The sequence below is a fragment of the Tenebrio molitor genome, chromosome 5, assembly GCF_963966145.1.
Source record: "Tenebrio molitor chromosome 5, icTenMoli1.1, whole genome shotgun sequence".
Taxonomy (NCBI): Eukaryota; Metazoa; Arthropoda; class Insecta; order Coleoptera; family Tenebrionidae; genus Tenebrio; species Tenebrio molitor.
In genome coordinates, this window is record NC_091050.1 from 7,530,968 (window position 1) to 7,551,256 (window position 20,289).

General features: G+C 34.9%; 1 protein-coding gene across 1 annotated transcript in view; it reads left to right on the forward strand.

Annotated features, from left to right (window-relative positions):
• The first annotated feature begins 19,305 nt into the window (after positions 1 to 19,305).
• The window catches only part of LOC138131102 (breast cancer anti-estrogen resistance protein 3 homolog), a 35,906-nt gene continuing 34,922 nt past the window's right edge, over positions 19,306 to 20,289 (forward strand). Inside the window, exon 1 of the mRNA XM_069047877.1 lies at positions 19,306 to 19,494. Coding sequence (XP_068903978.1) covers positions 19,493 to 19,494 — 2 coding nt within the window. The 5' untranslated portion in view covers positions 19,306 to 19,492. The remainder of the gene's footprint in view (positions 19,495 to 20,289) is intronic.

Below are 20,289 nucleotides of genomic sequence, written 5' to 3' on the forward strand. Positions count from 1 at the left end.
TGAGTGGAGTAATGACAACAATTACACCTCACGTGACCTATAATTATCACTCAACGGTCGCAGTGTTATAGCTCTCCTGAGGCCCACTCGCCGGGTTCAGCAGTGAGGCCCCGCAAGACTGGCGAACACGCAAACTACCGTGCAGAATCCTGTTTCCTCTCTTATTTTTGAACAATCCTCCGAATTGCGTCCGCCAATAAGTTAAAATTTTCCCGGACCTCATTGATAACACACTCGTCTATTCGGAAACTGACCGTAATTTATCTCAATTGTCTACAATGTCTTTTAGTATTTGCAGACTGGGGACTTTAAATCGCCGGTTAGTTTGCGGTCTCTGCTACCTGCGACGTTATCTAATGTTAATTGATCAATAAATGTGATCGTTAAATTTTATGGCCGGAACTAAAGAACTGTTCGTCAAGTTATCGTTCGCCTGTCGATACCATAGTTTATTCAAAGGCAAACATTACGACCTGTAAATGTTGCTTGCAATTCCAACATAATGATCATTTTAATGTCCGCTCTAAGCCGTGGGATTTCTAAATAAATTATTTTTATGCGTTTCGATGTTAACTACTTTTGCAATAAATTGTCCGCAATTGGGAATTATTTACGAACAGACGTACCCACATTCCAATCACCATAACATAATAAAACATAACAACGAGGGATAATCCAATTTTACCTTACTTTTAAAAAAACGAACCGCTCGAATAATTTACCAATTAATTAAATAATAAAAAATTAAGTAATTCTTCAAAAGTAATTCACAAAGTGACGACAATATGCAAATTTATTATTCTTTAGACAAAGACACTTTATAATGTAACGATTGTTCTGTTTATTTTTTTGAAATGGTTTTAAGGGTGCCCAGAGTGTCCCTAGGCGCATCCAATTCATTTATCATTTACATAGTTCTGACCAATATTAATTTACTATTTGTAGGACATGCATGCAATTGTGATAAAATGAATCCAAATATAATGTGGGAAATTTAAGTCATGTGTCAGACAACGAAAGATCCACAAATATGTTTTATATTTAAAATACAATAACTAACGATTTCTATCCTCGAATCAAATATCTAGGGGCACCCTTTGCTGAAAACAAACATGTTCAATCATGTGCCGATTAAACATAAACAAATGTCATTCGTGTCAAACGGCGGGAAATTTAAAATTTACGCTGTTCCAAATCGTTTACTTTTTCAACGCCTACTCAGCCCAGGATTTCATTTGAACACATGATACTAACAGTATAAGATATAATTACCAAATACAAAAAAAGTAGGTGGAACATAATATCTAAATCCAATCAATTATTGTCAGTAAAATCTCTCTACTCTCGGTGAATGAATGTTTAATAATTTTTGATTTATTTCTCGCTTCCCCATCGGAATGAAGAATTATGAGTAATAATTTGCGGGTATGGTTTCGAAAAACGCGTGTTTTATTCAGTAATGGACATCCGGGTTTGGCTTATGCATCTCTCCGGTAAGAAAACCCAATAAAACAGCGCAATATCACCCTTCCTTCTGAAGGTTTACTCACCGAGGTCAGCTCTTTCAAGCAGTAATTGGGCACCAGAGTGTGCCAACCACTTTTACAAGTACGTAGGAGAAAAGATTCCACCCCTGTGACCTGTTACAGAACCGTATCCATACAGGATTCGCACATGGTCCTGTCCGTTTTGCTCCCACAACTCGCCAGTCAGGACGAAAAGAGACGACCGAATCGCTGCTGTAGTTCTAGTTTCGGTCGGAATCGAGAGACATTAATGTTTTTGGTTACTATTACGTTTAAATGTTTATCGTTAAGCGTAATTTGTTTCGAAAATGTTGCTTTTGCAAGTCAGTTGATGTAACTTTAGAGCTGGGAAAAGGAATTCGTTTTGTTAAACTGCCGCAATTACCCAACAGACGAAAAAAGTTTAAACAGACAACGACCTCTGGAGGGTATAATTATGAAAAATGCGTTTCTTGCTGGAAATCTATGTAGTTGCGTGCCAATGTCCAGTTTGTCGTCTGCACAAGTTTAGCCCACTTGGAACAGTCATGTTCTGCTTCTAACTTACATAACTCACAATCTCTACATTTTAATATTTGATTAGGTGCTGTTTTTGAGTTCGGCCAGTTTTCGTGTCTCTCTGTAATTGTTTGCACGCTATAAAATGTTGATGGGGCAGATAATTTTTGCTTTAGAATTCCGGCGCTATTCATTTCGGGATCTACAATCAAGTTACGGAACTGTTACTGGCTAGTTTGCATATTCGCAATGATCCAAATTGAATCTTCTTCAACTTCGCCTGCTCGATCCGAAGATAACGATCTCCACGCTACTCCGTGTCTACGACAAATTATAAATACAAAACTTACATATTGTCGAAAATGGAATAACGACAGAATTTTAAAAAAATAGGTGCGCTCCGGCTTGTTCTAGATGCAAAAGTAACTTCAAGATCTGACAAGGGGCGGGACAGATCAAAACTCCCCTTTTATTCCCCCAGATCTCAAGAACACCGCGGAGACAGATCGCCGTTCACTATTCTCAAATTGTATTACCACAACTCCGGCTGTACGTGAGCCTATTGTCAAATAAATAAATAAAATTTGTATAATGTTACATTTTAAAATACACTTTGCATAATGCACTCTACGCCCGTCTAACGTTTTACAGAGAATGTGATCTGCTTTACAAACAGTTTTAATGTCGCTGAAGAGATATAATTTTTGTGACTCTAAAACGCGCCACAGAAATAAAAATTATGAGCTACTAACTCATGAATGTAAACACTAAATTGTATATTTCGGAACAATATCAATAAATTACTTACTTTAGTAGTAACTAAGTCAATTAAAAATAATTTACTAAGTATTTATTCTAATAAGGAAATTTTAAAGAACGTATCTAGCTTTATTTTTCTAGCTTTATGATGGTAAGGAGAAAAGATATTTTATATTTTTTTAATGTCACTTTTTAACAAGTAACAGTTGATTCAGGAATGTTAAATCATGAGGAAATGTCTAAACTTAATTGAATCGAGTGGAAAATGGAAAATTTAAATATGTATTAACTATTCGTTGTTAACACTTTTTAAATAACATTACAAGTAAAGATGTAATAAATGACAAAGTTGAGTTTTATGCTGCCCTACATAAGAGTGTTTTAATATAATTTAATATTTTTCACATGACCAATTTTGGAAGTGGGGTTGTTGTGACCGTGTTATCAACATCAGCCACCTAAACGGTGGGCAGTAAATCATATTTGACTTTAGACCGCCCAAGAGGTCGATTTTGAATTAAATTATATCAGAAGATAGTAAAACCGATACGAAATAAAATTTTGGCTACATCGTCAAAAATATCGGCCGTATATGTCACATGCATCAATAAAACGAAATAAAACAGGTAGCCAAGTACGTCTGGGATATGCTTTTAAATATTTAATGGAATTAGATTTGTACTTTGGGGTTATTTAAAGGGACAAAAATTAAGTAATTGCCATGTCGCTAACGAAAATCCACACAAAAGCAAAATACCCCAAAACAAACGGCAACGCTTGCCAGATTTGAACCGGGCGAAATCATGCAATATTAAAATAATTTAAAGCACCACCGTCCCGCCTCGGGTAAAACTGCCATAAGTAATGCATGAAGTTTGCGACATAAAATATGTCTCCGCTTATGCAGAAGAGGTGAGCTTACAGCTTTCTGAGGCGAGGCATCACGAGCTTTCGAGGCACTCGGGATTTGTCATGCACGTTTTCGACGGTCACCGGAAACACATCTCAACATGCATTAATTCCGGACAAGGAGTGAACTCGCTTTTATTCGAGGCGTAAAAAGATGGTGCTTTTTAAAAGCACAACTAAAAAATTTCATGTGTCGAGCGACGATATGTCGGGAAGGTTTGGCTAAAACAGGCACAATTTTAAAAATAGCAAATGTTATGCATCGCATGACGAGCCACTGCATATGAGATAATAATAATTAGACCGTAATAATTAATTAACACTGTCGAAGCTTTCAACAACAAATTCATAAATGTGGGGACAGAATTATGTACTGCAAACCATTTTAAATTAGGCAAACAAAAAGTAGACAACGAAGACGACAATGTTTCAAAAAATGAAAATTAAAAAAATCGTTTGAATGTTTTCAAACTTCGATAACCATTAAAAATCGTTGAACATTACATTTGGGTTCTTCAAAAACATGATAATTTACTCACTCTTGTTTCAAGTCTAATTTAATGATTTTGGTATATTTTGGTGCATTTTTGTTAGTCTTAATTTAAAAAATACTATTCTATTGATGGAAGAAATATAACAGAAAGCGAAATTTTCAAGAAATAGAATTAATTTTTATAAAACAATGTTGTGAAGGCTAATCAGATTTTACAAGAACTTTTGGTTATTCAAAAATTAAACATACAAAAAATTATCTGTTATAGTTGTAACCGATCATGTGCTAAAAAGTCCCACGATAAATACTATAACTTCGAGAAATCTTTAGCAATTTCCGAAGTGAAGATTGCATTTAACATTTTTTTTATTTTCGCCAAGTTTGTCCTTTTACGCACCTAAATATTAACGCTCCCACCTGCAGGATTGCGTTCGGCATAAAAATGTTTTATTTTTAATGAAACAAAACGTAAATTTACCCGCGAGTTTCAGGAGTCTGGTTTGGAATTTCTTAAGGAGTGCTCGGCAGCGTTCTCAGACGACACCCCTAAAATATAGCGGCATAATCCTGCCTAGATATGGCCACATATTTATAAGGTCGCCACTTTGTCATTCCTGAAGTTTAGATTGGATTTTATAATATATGTGCTCCACCCTGGCGGTGTTGCGCGAATAAAGTATAAAGTAACAATGCAGAAAATTGCTGAAAGATTTAAAAGAGCAACAACCCTTTCAGGATAATTTTGACGATTTGCGATCATTATTGCCGGAAAGTCGGAAGGAGTTTCTGTTTTAAAGTCCCTGCGGAGATTTTGTCACGTCCGGAAGGCTCAACTTCTCAACTGGGGTCAATTCACGAATAGAAGGGGGCGTTCGGGGCTGGACTTGTGTATCTTGTATGCATCCACAGACTGACTGTCCGCTCCTGAATTTATTATGACGCGCCATTTTCTAAATGGAAATTTTACATATTTATATATGAATATCTACGCTTTGCTGTTGGTACTTGTTCTCGGCTATTCTAGCTTCAAGGTTTATGAAATAGAGCGGACAAATGCGTCGAGTTAAGAATCCAAACGATTTGTTTTGCCCCTCTTGCACAACGTCATCCATAATTTACCACCTTCGACGAAAAATTAGAGCAAAGTACCAACATACTTGAATCACAGAAACTGTACAAGCGGTTCTACAAAATGTAAAAACTAGTATAATGAGTTCCAAAAAAATTAAGTAGCAAATTTAGAGAGTGGCAGGATATACTCGTAGATTTGAACACATCCAGTCTTACTTCCTTCGGTTCAAGACAATAGATAAAATATCCAATCAAGACATCTCATTTTTACAGTTTCTTTAATTGGTAAATAATATTAAAATCTCTTCTTTTCTAGAAGAAACATAAACAATGAAGATACTTTTCGCTGTTCTTAGTATACATACATTGGGACAGTTTTCTAAGGATTTATCATACGAAATTAAAATATTGGACGAGACTTTTAGACAACCGAACATAGATACCGAGGATGTGGTCTGTTTTAAATGAGAATGCGAATTGAATTTTCAATTACACATTTAATGTCTTAGAATTTGTGCAAGTTAGTGCCTGTTTATGATAATTGCGGCAACTTGGGTTTTCGTGGAAGAGTCGTAAATTTCCTGTAGATATTGAAGCTTTATCAATAATCCAGAAGTATTTCATATAAAAGTGGCATTTGAAAACTGTTCGGTCGTGAAGTGCTCCCGGGTGTTCTATGTTTAAAAGTTGGTATCAAAAATTGTCATATCTTTGTATCTCTTGAAATATCTGTTTAGGAGTAGGGTCCCTGCAGGGACGTGAACCGAGGGACATGTATCGGTTAGTCTGATATAGGTTGGTTGCTCTGAATATGTCATGAAGTGAAATGACAGAGCTGCTATATTTCGACTTATAGATTAGAGAAACGTGATCCATATTTCGAACGGAGACGAGGCGAAAAAGAAAATCGTCAGGACTGTTTCGAAATTCATGCGTTACCGAACCTTTCCGAGCCGTGTTTTTAATATCACATTATTGTTATTGCTTGTATTGGTCTCGGATGGATAAAAACCTTGCAAATATGGAGACGGACGAATCTCCAGGGACCTCGTACGGACATCCTTCCAGTTTAGTATCAACCAGAGATATGCGATCGCACTTTTCAATAACTCTAAAAGGCGAAATTCTGTCGCTTAAACATCTACTTGAATGATAAAATGGGGAGCAGTGGCGGAGTGCCACTTCATGTCCAAACAAGAACATACATCATTTCTAGATTTTCTTGTTTATCTATGGCATCGAAATATACTTGAAAACTTCCAAATCTAAACTCACTACTTTTATAGTGATGAAATGACTAACATTTATGTGCAGCCATATAAACATATGCATCACGATTTCCAAAGAAATAGATACTCGTATACAGTGTGAACATAAAGTTTAGAACAAAATTCATAATAGTGTTATGTGATGAAGAAAGTCGCTCGGACTCGGACAGGTCCATTTTAACATCCTGTTATTTTGGCTTCCAAGGCTTTACAAGGATGTAATCATTACAAATACCGGTAGTACTGGCCGTGATAGTCGCCCAACAAAATTCTTCTTACCCAAGAAGACGTAACGTGTCGCCTATGTTGGCATCACATCATGTCTGAAGCAAGCACCAATATACGAATAATATCGATGATTGAAACACATCAAGCCATACCGGTCTTGATGAGATGCGCAGGATTCGTCGTTTTATGAATTTTGTTTCATATTTTATAACCCTGTCCTTAGAGACGTCATCTCATATACGCGTGTTTTTCAAATTACCATTTCAACTAGCGATTTCCGCTACTCCACAAAATGTAATATTGCACTTTTACGACGGAGGCAATAATTCTACGTTACGTCAAATATATCGAAAGAGAAACGTGCATTTTAACGATTTTTGACAAAATTATATTGCACACGCCCTAACTTGTCCTCACCGAAAATGTCACTAGCCAATCAACTAAACGTGCCTAAAGAACTACAACGTTCTTGACGTTTAAAAATCTACGTTCTGAAAATGATGTAAGATATTCTACCTAATAATAAGTTATTTGTATCACAAGGCCAGAAACTGCACGTTTGCGAGCATGAGTACGGTTTGCACTACGAGTCGATAGACGAGTATTGCAAGTACGAATGCTCGCAAAACAGTTTCTGGACGTGTGATACACAAAATTTTTCATGCCGACTTCTGCGGATTTTTGTTAAATGGAAGTTAAAGCACTTGTTTTAATAATTGGTATTAGGGACTTTTTTTGTGTTGGCAACACTTACATTTAAACATTTAAATTTTAAAATCAACATCGCTCTTGTTTCCTGACATTTATTAAATTTAATTAATTTGTTTTGTTTTTGATATTTTCCTGAATGTTGTTGTAATAAATACACCAGCCCATATTCAAGAAGTGGCTCGAAACGTAATTTTAATTAATTAATTTTAGTTAAATATTGCTTCTTTGTAGTTTGTACGTTGTTATAAATAGAAAAACATTTTTAACGAGCCATCCACAGAACAAACATTGACGTTTGATAGAATTCTGGTAACAAATGCCAACCGAAACCGATGACAACTCGAAATCCCTACTTTTAGCCGGACTAGGCCGGCAATGCATGTGTTTCTGGACGATTTCGAGATCTGTAATTTACCAAAGTCCGGCCGGAGGCACGAAAAGAAAATTTGAGGGTATTTTCAGTTAAACGCTCTAAAACGATATGTATTTAGACGATTTTTGATAGAATTAAATTTCCAAGATAATTCTCTTAAACTAGGCGTGAAGCTGTTCCTGAGAAGTTTTAAGTATATTTCGTTATTTAGTTGTAAAGTTGTAATTTTATGTACGACTGGGGACGAGTTTGTAGGGTAATATGCAAATGATCGAAAAATGTGTCATCTGTCTTGGCGTCGCGTGCTGGCAATGGAGAAAAACGACGAAATTTAATGAAATTAGAACAAAATCAGATAAAGTATGTTGAAAACATTACGAGGCATATGTGTTTCCATTTATTACTTACGTCAAAACAAACTTTCATAACATAATTAAGGGAATGGATGTTGCATTTTTGGGAAGCAGAAATTACGACACCCCAGCACGTGTGTGCTTTAGAGCGGGCCTTGCCAATATTGACTGACTGCTCAAACAGCCCCGAGCACATTAAGGGTACGGTGCGGTAAATCGTCATGGATCCTGTCAATCGTCAATGTAAGCCAGGATTATCCCTCGCCAATCACGGATCCATTGTTTGCGGTGTGAACCGTAAGCTGTCTTGGTCCAGGCGAATTCCGTCGACCAAAACAACAAGAGCTCTCGTCCACTTTCGCTCGCGGATTCTTCGTATTTTTCGTGTCGTCGCAATAAAATTTCCAATTATATTCGGTCGAAAGCTAATAAAATAGAAACACAAAAACACACTTACGTTAATAAAACGTCCGTATGCTAATTCGCCTCATTACCAAAACCTCTAATTAATAAATCGCATAGTAACAAATTATACCCCGATATTTCATGTCGACAGGATGACACCAGAGGGAGACAAAAGGGTTAGGCGACAGGGCAGGACTCAATCCCGATGAGAATTGCATCGAACCTTTTGCTTTACATCACAGCGACTCTCTTACTTTTACAATGCGGGACAACACGAGACAGACAAGGAAGATGCACGTCATTTTTTTACCGACAATTGAAGGCAAATCACACGCACATATGCAGTTATATAAGACCAGCCCAAACACATTTTAAAATATTGAATATAATAGAGCTGAATTTAATCAGTACAACGTGTATGGATGTGTGATAAGGCTGTCATTTTAAAAGAACGATAGCACCTACGGGATAGCGCGCTTTTCCCCATAGAAATATACTAAATTTATTCGCATATTTGCATTATAATGTTATTTTCTGCTCCATTGCATTACGACATAATAACAGAATTGCTTTGTGACAACATTAACCGACGCCGTAAACGGATCAAGGAAAAAACGCGATCAATTATTATGAGTGATCACTACACTTATTACAAAGAAGTAAGTACGCGGTGAAATAATTTAAGGCGTTATTTGGGATAAGAAAATGGGTCGTACGTTACGAGACGTCCTTTATTTACCGAACTAAACACCCAACGCTTATTCTTTTGGCCTTGTATCAAATATCAAATACCGTGGGTATTCGGAGCATATTAAGAAATTGGACGAAAATGATCGATCAGGGACGTCTTTTATTAATGAACCGATCAATATGGTTTTAAATTTAAGTAAACTAGGACAGGAAAGTTTTCCTCTCTTGTCACGCGTAAGGGGCAATAGCGAAAAATTTAATTTTTGAAAACAATTTACATAAATGAATAAATTTCAAATTAAATTTTACCTATATGAAGGAATAAAGAGGAAAAAAATCAAACGAAAATTGAAAGATAAAAGAATAAAACGGAAAATATTTGGATCAAATAAATAAAATTACTGAAATAAAAAAATAAATAAAAACTATAGTTTCTAAGGACCCAGTAATAATTGGTCACAAAATAATAACAAAAGACAATAAAAACAATTTCATAAGTAGGTATATTTTTTTAAATTCTGAAATACATGAAAAGTCGTTAAGTGTTGTTAATTTGCAGGTTAAATAAGATTAATTAAAAATAATTCTATAAAGATATGGGTATGAATAATTACGCCTTTATTTTTTTAAAGGGAATGGTTTGTTTGCTTTTATTTCACATTTAACTGCCAATAAAAAACAGTGTTAGCCGGTAAAACGTCCATGGAAGGCAAGTGGCTGAAGGCGAAGTAATCATAATCGTCAAGTGTAAAATAACACTTATACGAACCAGTTCCAGAAATTAGAATAAAACAGTAAAGTCTCTAATGCGTTTCATTAAATTAGGAAACGTTTCCCTACTCGTATAAGCAATTACACACAAGCCGGATTATTATTTCTTCTTCCTGAAGGGTTGTGTAATAAAAAGGTTAATTATATAGTGCGGGGCGCGACCCTTATAGCTTCACGCAGAGACCCCCATCGGAAGTCTGTGAATATTTGCTTAACGCCTCCGACCCTTCTGCGAATGGGCTCGCGGTGGTTTAGCGCCGGTGTCCCGACCCCACCCCCTAAAACGGTCCTGTCGTTAACTTGCTTCACCATAATTACACTCACCGGCTCGCTAAACCCACAAAAATATCCAAATATGTATGTACTACTATAAAGTCTCCAGTAGTTAGTTTGCTATAACTAGAAGCAAAAGTGTAAAGGATGGATAATAACTTGGTCTTTTCTCAATTGTTCCAGTTTTAATTTTTATTCAACAAAGTTGCAAATAAGGAGATTAGATCAACCATTTATCAAATCTTCTCATTCTTTACCTCTACGATTTTATACCAATCACCAACTGCCTTTCTCCACTCTGCAGGTACAAATTGATTTGTAATCTTTTTGAAACAACAAAATCTTATTTTTAAATTCAGAATTCAATAGCTGAAACTTCCTTCTAGAATTGATCGGGGGAAGCCACTAACGAAACTTTTAAGTGTATAATTAAAAAAATATATATTATTCTATTCAAATCCATGTTCCTATAAAAAATTTACAAAAAAAAATGCTAAGTAGATACGCATTGGATTTTAATAGTTCTAATTCTAATGTCAATACCTAAATTCGTAGTCCAAAACAGTATCTACCCCTTTAAACTATACCTATTAGTGATAGACAATTTCTATTTCAGATACAACGAAAATAATAAAGTAGTCTGATCTCAATATATTTGATGCAAAAATAAACTTCCACAAAATATCACGTAGTGTAAACCCTAAGCTGTCTCATGTAGCGCTTGTTGAATACTAATTTGCAAAAACAGCTTCTTTCTTGCATTCTGGTACAAATTTTCGAGTAAATGGTTTCAAATGAAGGCAAACTATAACATTGGAGGTAAATATTATTATTAAAAAAATCGTTATTGAATTAGTATCAGTTTTTGTGTGGAAAGTTGACGGAACCGCATCACTTTAATTGCCATTATAAAATTAAAATCGTCAAGTGTTTGCGAACCTTCCATCATGGGAGATGGTAAAGTAATCACGTAATGAGGAGAATCAATCGTAACCTGACACCAATCAGTTAATAATCCCGATAATGCGTAAACACGAGCGCGGCGCCCCCTAGTGGCCGTATCGGGTTTATTAGGTTAGGCCACCTTGTTGAGTTACCTGCACGCGTTAATGAATTGGACAATCTATTAATGGCCCAAACGAACTCCACGTCCGTTTCTGCATTTCATTAAATCCATTCGTGTCCACTACACTGTGTTCCAAAAAATGACATTAACCGCACTTTGCTTTCAAAACTTATTATTACAAAATTTAATAAAATATTTTAATTTGGTTATTGTCAAGTGGCTGCTTCGTACTTTTCGCCGATGAATTATTGTTTTTGAAAAATGAAACCGAGGGTATGGGGGACGGGGGCAGTTGATATTTATGAACAGTCACTGAGGTATGTAATAATCTGAGGCCGGATTTAATTTGGCGGACTGATTTCACACTGCCTCTGCAGAACTGTAGTTAATCACTCTCCCGGTTACTAACGCCGTAACACCGCCTCTCCAGACTCGACAAACGCCAGTGCAGTGCAAAAAAGCATTTAGACAATCGACACAACCGACAATTCCTCCAAACGCAAAATATTCTAATTTTATAACAAAAACCGTGTAACGCTCTTGTCGTACATATTTTAGAGGATTTATTGCAAACCGAAATCGTATTGACATTAAATTGGTTTTAGAAAGAACGACAATTTTCAATGCGGCGGAAATAATAAAAATTGATATTCAAGTAGAAATGATAAGTTATGCAAATTCTTCGACTACAACGAATGTTATTTGCAATTTTGGTGGAGGTGCCGGTACTACAATTTTGTTCAGGTATATTTTCAAAAAACGTTCGAAATGTTCTTTAATTACAAATGTTTTGCCTATAATTACAAAGCTAATGTAACATTTTGATAAAAGTAAAGTGTGCAATTACTCCGCCAATGGTCTGAGCCCTATATCTGCTCCGGTGGGAGTTCGCATACCTCCCAGGGATAACTAGCTTCATAAACAGCTCCTGATAAATGGGAATTCTAGCATGTACATTCTCTGCAAATTGCATCCCGCTATTGCATAAATTGAACCCGATAAACCATCCGAACGGCTGCCATCCTCAACTAAATCAGCTTTAGCCGGTCACTAATTGTTGTTACGTTATTTCGATTCTTAGTGCAGCAGGCACAAACACGTTTGGCGTAACTGATTTTAACTTTTTAGAGCTAGGACTGCAAAAGGTTTAATGTGAGTTTTTGATTGTCATTCCCAGTAATACATTTCTTCACTGTCTGACCAGTTTTATTGCATTTGATTTTATGAGTATGACGCAAACAAAGATAAAAAATCTATTAATACATAGCGAAAACACAAAAATATTATAAACTATACTTGGGCCAACCGACAGATATAGTAATAAAAAAAAGGGGATGTGGCCTAGTTGCGTAGAACGATATACGCCGAAGCCTGTTTCACAATGAAGCAGGTTCTTTGCCATTTGTCATTCTTATAAGTCTTGAAAAAAAAACTATTTTGTAATACAAACCGAAAAATGCCAAGGAAACAAACAAACATAAACACGTGGTCAAACTCCCGAAGCGAGGTTAAAACGAATGAGATGCCGGATGCCGTCAAGTAATTTTTGTGGATGTACATCAGGCTTTCGAAAATCTGCGCACGTTTTGAATAAGCCAATTGGAAGCTGCTATTTAAAATACGCGGGCACTAGGGGGCGGTTGTATTATTATATCTGTTGGTTGGCCCAAGTATAGAGACAAATTCAAGATATTTTACAAAATTTTATAAAAACCAACCGCTCAAAAAATACCAGTTTTACAAAAGGATCGAGATCAAAGGAAACTTCTCCTTATAAAATAAACTTTGTAATCTACCTCACTACTTAGTTTAGTTGTTAAAATTGCAATTAATGAAGGATATAAAATTAAACCATTTGCTGTGTTCGAAAAATCGTTCATCTTGCTATTTGTAAATATAAAAACATTATTTATTTACTGAATAAGAAATAAATAAAGACTAATAAGAAAAAACAATGAAATCATTATACATTTATTAACGAGGAATGTTTTAGTCGACATAACAATACGCACAGATTTGTAAGACATTAGCAGATGTCTATTTGCCATTTTTGGATGCTTTTATCAATTTTGATTTAATTTTCTAGCTTACAGATAGCTTTTTATTCTCATATTATATAAAAAGATCAATTAACAACCCGCTCTCCGTTTTCTATTTTCAGGTTATTTCGAAAATATATTTCGAAAAGGAACGATGTTTGTACAATATTTAACATTTCTTAAGAAAAGTAATAAGTAACGAGCTAAGAATTGGTCAAATATATTTCAATTAAAGAAATGCGGAGGAAACTTCATAGGCTGCTGCGATCAGGTCCTTTATTAATCACCCTGTACGAAAACTTGTGTCAATATTAATTGCATCAAAAGTAATAAAAAAGAAGCATTTGTTCTTTTAATTTATATATTTTACGGTAGAATTAACAAAAATGTTAAACAATTATTAGGATATAAATATTTATTTATTGCATTATGTATTTACGTGGAAAAATTGTAAATTTAATCATTTCATTTTACTGTATTTAAATGATTCTATTGGTGGAGGCGCCGGTTTAGCATATTTATGTAGATTAATAAACCCTATTTGTAAAAGAGAATGTCAAAAGCTTTGCATAATTCAATTTTTAAAAAGGGACTAACTCACTAATTTTTGTAATTTTGTCTTCATTTAAACTAAAAAGTACGATAACTATGATACGTATTTTCAGATTATCTATTTAAATGACGCATTCCGCACATGTATTTGAATAAAACAAATGACATTCAAAAGCACCGTTGATCTCAAATTTATTTGATCACACAATACATTAAAAACAATTAATCTAGAACTAAAATTGTTCTTTAATATTTTAGACATGATTTGTTATGTTTTCCACATTTAAAATCAAAATAAATTTATTTTAGTTGTCTCTAGTGGCAGAAACATGAATCAGTCAGTGGCGTGCGGGAGCGGCCACTACTTGATCTAATCCCATTAGACCTAGCGCCCCAATTTAAATATCTCATTATGATGATTGGCGATGTCTGGTATCTGGGATGCCGATCTAATGTATTCACCACTTAGCTCGTGGCGCGTTATGCAAATAGATCCAAAAATGCTGTTTCGAGATTCAGAAAAGATTCATATCTAGAGCCACATCATAAATATAACATCAACGCCACCTATCCTGCCTATCCCACCCTTGATGGCGAAGTAAGCGCTTAATATGACGTAAAAATGAAGCAATTACCATTAAAAAAAAGTATACGAAAATAAGCGGACAGTCGAGTGTAAAACTGTAATGTTACTTAGCGGCGAATTTTCATTAAACATGCAAAGTTTCGCTAATATGGGCCCGGAAAATGAGAGGGAAAATCCTGGCGTGCGCGATTAAACAAAGCAAACGAGTAGATTTCTTCAACGGACTAATTGCGTTTCGCAATTCTGCATACGAATTTGTGTTTTCATTGGTAACAAGCTTGGGTACGGCGGACAATTAGAATTTTAGAGATACTAACGTGTATATGATTTTACTCGCAAAATGTTGCTTGATTAATTCTTTACTAGCCTTCTAACGACTTGACGTAAAATTTTATCCTTCCTGCCCCCGCACGCTCGTAATTACAATTTGCATTTTGCTGCCCGTCTTTATACATTTTGAATGTTTTTACAGGTTGCGCTCGTTTCTTTATTTTTCAACGTGGAATTACACCATGCGATCAAAAAAATTCATTTACCGTAAAAAAACTACTATAGAGTCCACTTGTTGTAGATTTACTCACACCAGGACATATGAAAGATAAGTTAGTTAAATCTGACGGAATTTTAGTTTTAGTTTCCTTGACCATCTTGTTATATCGGGTGTTCATTTAAATTTCTCCTCAAAGTTGACTTTGAAGAGTCGATTGTGAACGCACCATGGATTACAGATCACGGATCAGATGTTTAATTCTAACCTCACTTTTTGCTTGTGTTTTTACTCTGCAGACTGACGAGTGGTGTATATCGATTAAATTAAAAAAAAAAATAAGTCCGAAGGAAGAGAAAAAGAAGCATTATTGTTATTGTCATATACGAGTATGACCCACTTTTAGTTTGACAATTGAAACTCTATTAATCAATTTAGGAAATGACTTTTCGAAATGATCTTTTCGTGAACATCTACTAAGCTGAAATTTTTGTTGATCATGCGGTATATCTTTTGGGGCAGGGCTACCCCCATTTATTTTCACTTAAATCGTTCAAGGAAAAAATCTCAACCAGATACCCCACTTGCGAGCTTCCCATCAAACTGATTGAAACATTATAAAAACATGCACAGAACCGAGAACTATTTATCTTCCTTCGCTCAATCTCGAAACTTTAAAATTTTCCTTATTGCTTTGCTTCAGACTCAGCTTTTTAATAAACTTAAAAGCAACAAAAAATTCGAGCCGCCCAGATTTTCCGAATGATTACAGATCACTTCGATAAAACAAAACACTCGATTATTTTATCGAAAGATATTTTTAATTTCTAGAAAGTAACGATTGTAAGTTTCCGGTGGCATTGTAATTGCAATAGTGTCTTTCGGCGGCGGTCGACTTGTTGAAAGGTCGAGAAGGACCGTTGCGACGTGAAAAGTGTAAGTAAAGGCCTGCAGGAGTCTAACAGACATGAAAAAATCGCCTGCAATCTTTCAGAATCTTTATATTACGGTTGTTCAGACTTAAACTTATGTTCTGTCAGTGTTTTCTATGCTATGTATTTGTAATAGAGACGCGGCCTGAATTATTTAAATATGCTGATTTTTGCTATAAACATTTTTCAGGGGACAAATTGCCGCTTTAAACAAACTGCATTCGCTTCCGCGACGTGAATTATTAATTTCTTCGTCTAATATCTAGCCCGGAGACGCGGTGTGCATCTTGCAGTCTCGCACCTCTCGGACTGTTTTACGGACGTTACGAATATTTGTCGTTTTATTGTCGTCGAGCAACTAAAAATAATCAATTCAATTCGAATCCAAGGGGTGCTAAATAAACCGGATGGCGTGGTGTAGAACCAGCAGGCGACAGTAAAAGTTAAGACGTTATACATATTGATAGATCAATTGGATTCGAAACGATTACTCGATAAAGACGGCCTCGAGGGGGAACGGTACTCCATTGGGGTGATCCATGGCACGACAGGGCCCCTTCCTTACCCATTTGTATTCCCTTTCCTGTCCGGAAAATCTATTACACGGCCTAGTGCAATTGCAACGCTGAGTTCATTGAAATATGGAGAAAAAAACGAATGGTGCATAATATATGTGGAAAAAGAGAAATAAAAATAGGGACAAACTACATAGATGCTTATAGAATTTTTGTTATTTTTTGATATTCCACATTACAAAAATGTTTTTCACAGTTTCGTAAAAATTTTATTATGAAAGAAAGTTCATTTCATGTTTGAATAATAGAATTGAATAATAGAATAGAATAGAATTGTATTATTTACTTGTAGAAAATATAGAAATGTATTTTTTCTACTCCTATTGGATAATACTGTAATTATTAAAGTAGTTTTCATTGGATGCATTACCCAGGATTCATCACCCACAGCCCGATGAATAATAATTTTAAAACTCACTGCACATATAATATAACAACTAGTTTATGAAGTCTACTCGTAATCGCAAATTTGAATGCAATGGTATCAAGTATTCAAAGTAATAATTTTAAAACGTTAGTTTCAGTTTGGCAAATAATGAAACTTATTTATCAATTTCTCGTCATAGTCGTAGAAAAAGTATAGTATTCTACTCGTGGATAATGGCTATTATGAGTGAAATTGAGCTAGAGATTTCACGAGTCCGAAGGACGAGTGAAATGTCCTGCTTCAATTTCACGAATTTAATATCATCGATGATTAATCATACCACGTGTTATATTCGATGAGACAATATAATGAATGAAATACAAAATTATTCATTTATTTGTCAAACTGACAAATTTATTTCAATCAAAAATCGTAACGACGAAAGTAAATAAGATAATAATTTTTTTGTTTTTTATTATCGCTGTGATGGCCATGCAACTAAGGACTTTACGCGTTTTCATTGGATCATTCATGATCACGTGATACATGAATTATATTGTCATATGAGTAGCGCTGTCAGATCACTTTTCAGGTATGAGGCCGAAATTTGAGGACGAGGCGTCAGTCAAGTGCTGCAAAGCAGGCCTAATAAAAGTTAATAACGTGATAAAACAACCATGTTTGATATACATCTATAGTAAAACTGATAAAATAATACAATTTTAATAGAACACCATCAAATTATCAACCACCGCAGAAAAAAAATCCTAGAATAACTTCTTAGTATTGCAGCGCCAACTAGATTATTCTGGCTGAATCTCAAACTCCCTGCAATGCTGCGCGCCACCTAGTAGCATTATATCAAACATTTGTAACCAGCAGTTTCCTATCAACTACTTCTGCAACACAAATTGTGAGTCTTATCACATGCAAACAGATAACTTCAAAAACTGTCGTATCAATAAGCGGGAATATCTTTGAGAATGTCGTATATTTACAGAGAATGATAGGTAATATAACAAACGTTCAATAGATGCGTCAACAGTCAACCCAGGAACATAAGGAGCTAATTTATTATTCTCTCCGAAGATCTATTTTTTTTGTCTTCGAAATACATGATCGTGTTTTAAAAAAATAGCATTTAGACGTCGAGATGTGTTGATATTTTTATGAATTATATACATAATTACAATAAATGAATTAAAAAATACGTTGCAACCGGAAGTGACAAAATTTAGAATTTATAAAAGCTATCGAATTTGTTTATTGCATATTATAACATTTTCATTGTTGTCTCTGGAGTTACACTAATTCGTCCAACTTGAAAATATCAAAACATCAACAAAAAAGTCAACTTGTGTATTACCTAACAGTAGATATAATAATACGGTTCAGCCTTGATACTTGGATCCATTTTCATAACGAATGCTTAAGGTATGCTTCACAGTCTTCATTTCACCTTTAGTCATCACTTTTCACGATACCTTATCTATCTGCAGTTATTTAAAAATTCCAGACAAACCTATCTGAAGGTTCTTATCCTGAATAGGTAGTTTCCGTACCTCCGTGCGCTCCTAATGCAGACCTTATTAAACCTTTGTTCGGGGAAACATAGATCCCAGTTATGATCAGAATTAAAATTGGATACAATCGAAGATCGAACTAATTAAGTCGTTTTATTTTACCTCTTGCTTTCGACTCAGAGAAAGGAATGTTTCTTTTATATTCAAATCATTAATCATGTGAGAATTTTACGCTGGCATAAAATGGTGGCGAGTCCATTACTTGACAATAAATTTTACTGACCATAAAGCGTGCATTTATTTGTTATAAGCTCGTAAATCTTTCCAAAAAGTGATAAAAAAAAAGTGGCTCAAAAAATCTCGACTCGTTTAATCCCTGAAAATCCTGAAATCCTGCATTCGATTAATGTATTTATGAGAGTAATGACACGACACCGAAAGCAGTATTAACAAAAAACGATTGTCATGGACAAGGTGAGTGTGCACCGGATGCACAGATTTAAAAATCGATACAAAAATAAAATGACATCGTTAACATGAAAAATCAAAGGCACTTAGAAATCGGTGCTTCTCTCCAGATAAATATGTCACTTTATGGTGGGAAGACGGTGGCTAACTCGCCCATTAAAAAAACTTCCATCCAATTCGCATACCATTAATACCGACGCTAACTTGAAAATGAAGTTTAGTATCGAAAGAAGCTGACCGGTACAATTACTTTACAAGTTTCATTTTCTTCATCATGGTACAAACGACCTTGTATGAGATTATCTCCGATGGTGCATCTCTTCTTACTTCTTGGTATGGTCAGTGCTTAGCTGGATAGCTCGCGGCTAACCTCTTAGCTGTTATTCGCGTGCAAACCATGCAAGTATAAAGTCTTTATGTTCTAATGTCGCATTAAGAAAAAAGAAGAATAATCATCAAGTACACACACCCAAGGGTGTTAAGGCGATAAAATAACGATCGAATACTAATGTCGCAGTGATGATTGACTCGAAGATGTGCATGTTTTTCAGTTAGTGCATGTGAGTGAAATGTAAGTAAACCAATTAAATTTTATCGCTGTTAATGTTACCGATAGTCTAAATAAATCAACAAACCACTTACTTATTCGCATCTGTTCTGTGCTAATCAGAAAGTACGGTAGCAGTTTTTCTAACATCTCTAGCGATAGCTATTAGTAATTGCCGTAAACTCAACGTCAACTTATTCACATAATGCATCTACTACAGAAAAAAAATAAAAAAGCCATTTTAGATAAATTTTATATAAAACAAACATAACACAAATATTTAGGTGAAAATGTATTTCCTTAAACCAGATAATTTAAAGAATGATAAGACAAATAGATAAATACTTCTTGACAAATACTTATAGGTGTCAAGCAGCTTGTGTGTTACTTCAGAGTGCACTTAGCTATTTTGATATTCAACCAGGTAATATAGAATCAACTGTTGCACAAAACTTACTCAACATTTCATTTTAATTTAATTATTTTTGTAATAAATTTATCTGCGGTTCACTTTTGACATTTTTATTTTTAAAGGAACCTACATTAATCACATTATGCTGCACCTGGTATAAACTACAGATAATTATGTATAATGTCGACATTCATCCGATAAAAAAGAAATGAGCTATTATTAGATGTGGGAACTGCAGTCATATTTTTAACTTCTTCTTCTTTTTTGTATAGCACGAGTGTAACATATCAATAATGAGCTAATACGAGTACATACAAGTTTTCAGGAAGCATTTTATATTTAAGAATATTTTGTGTTAGGGAGTGAAAAAAGACTCACAACAAAACTTCATTTTTAATCAAAAGAGA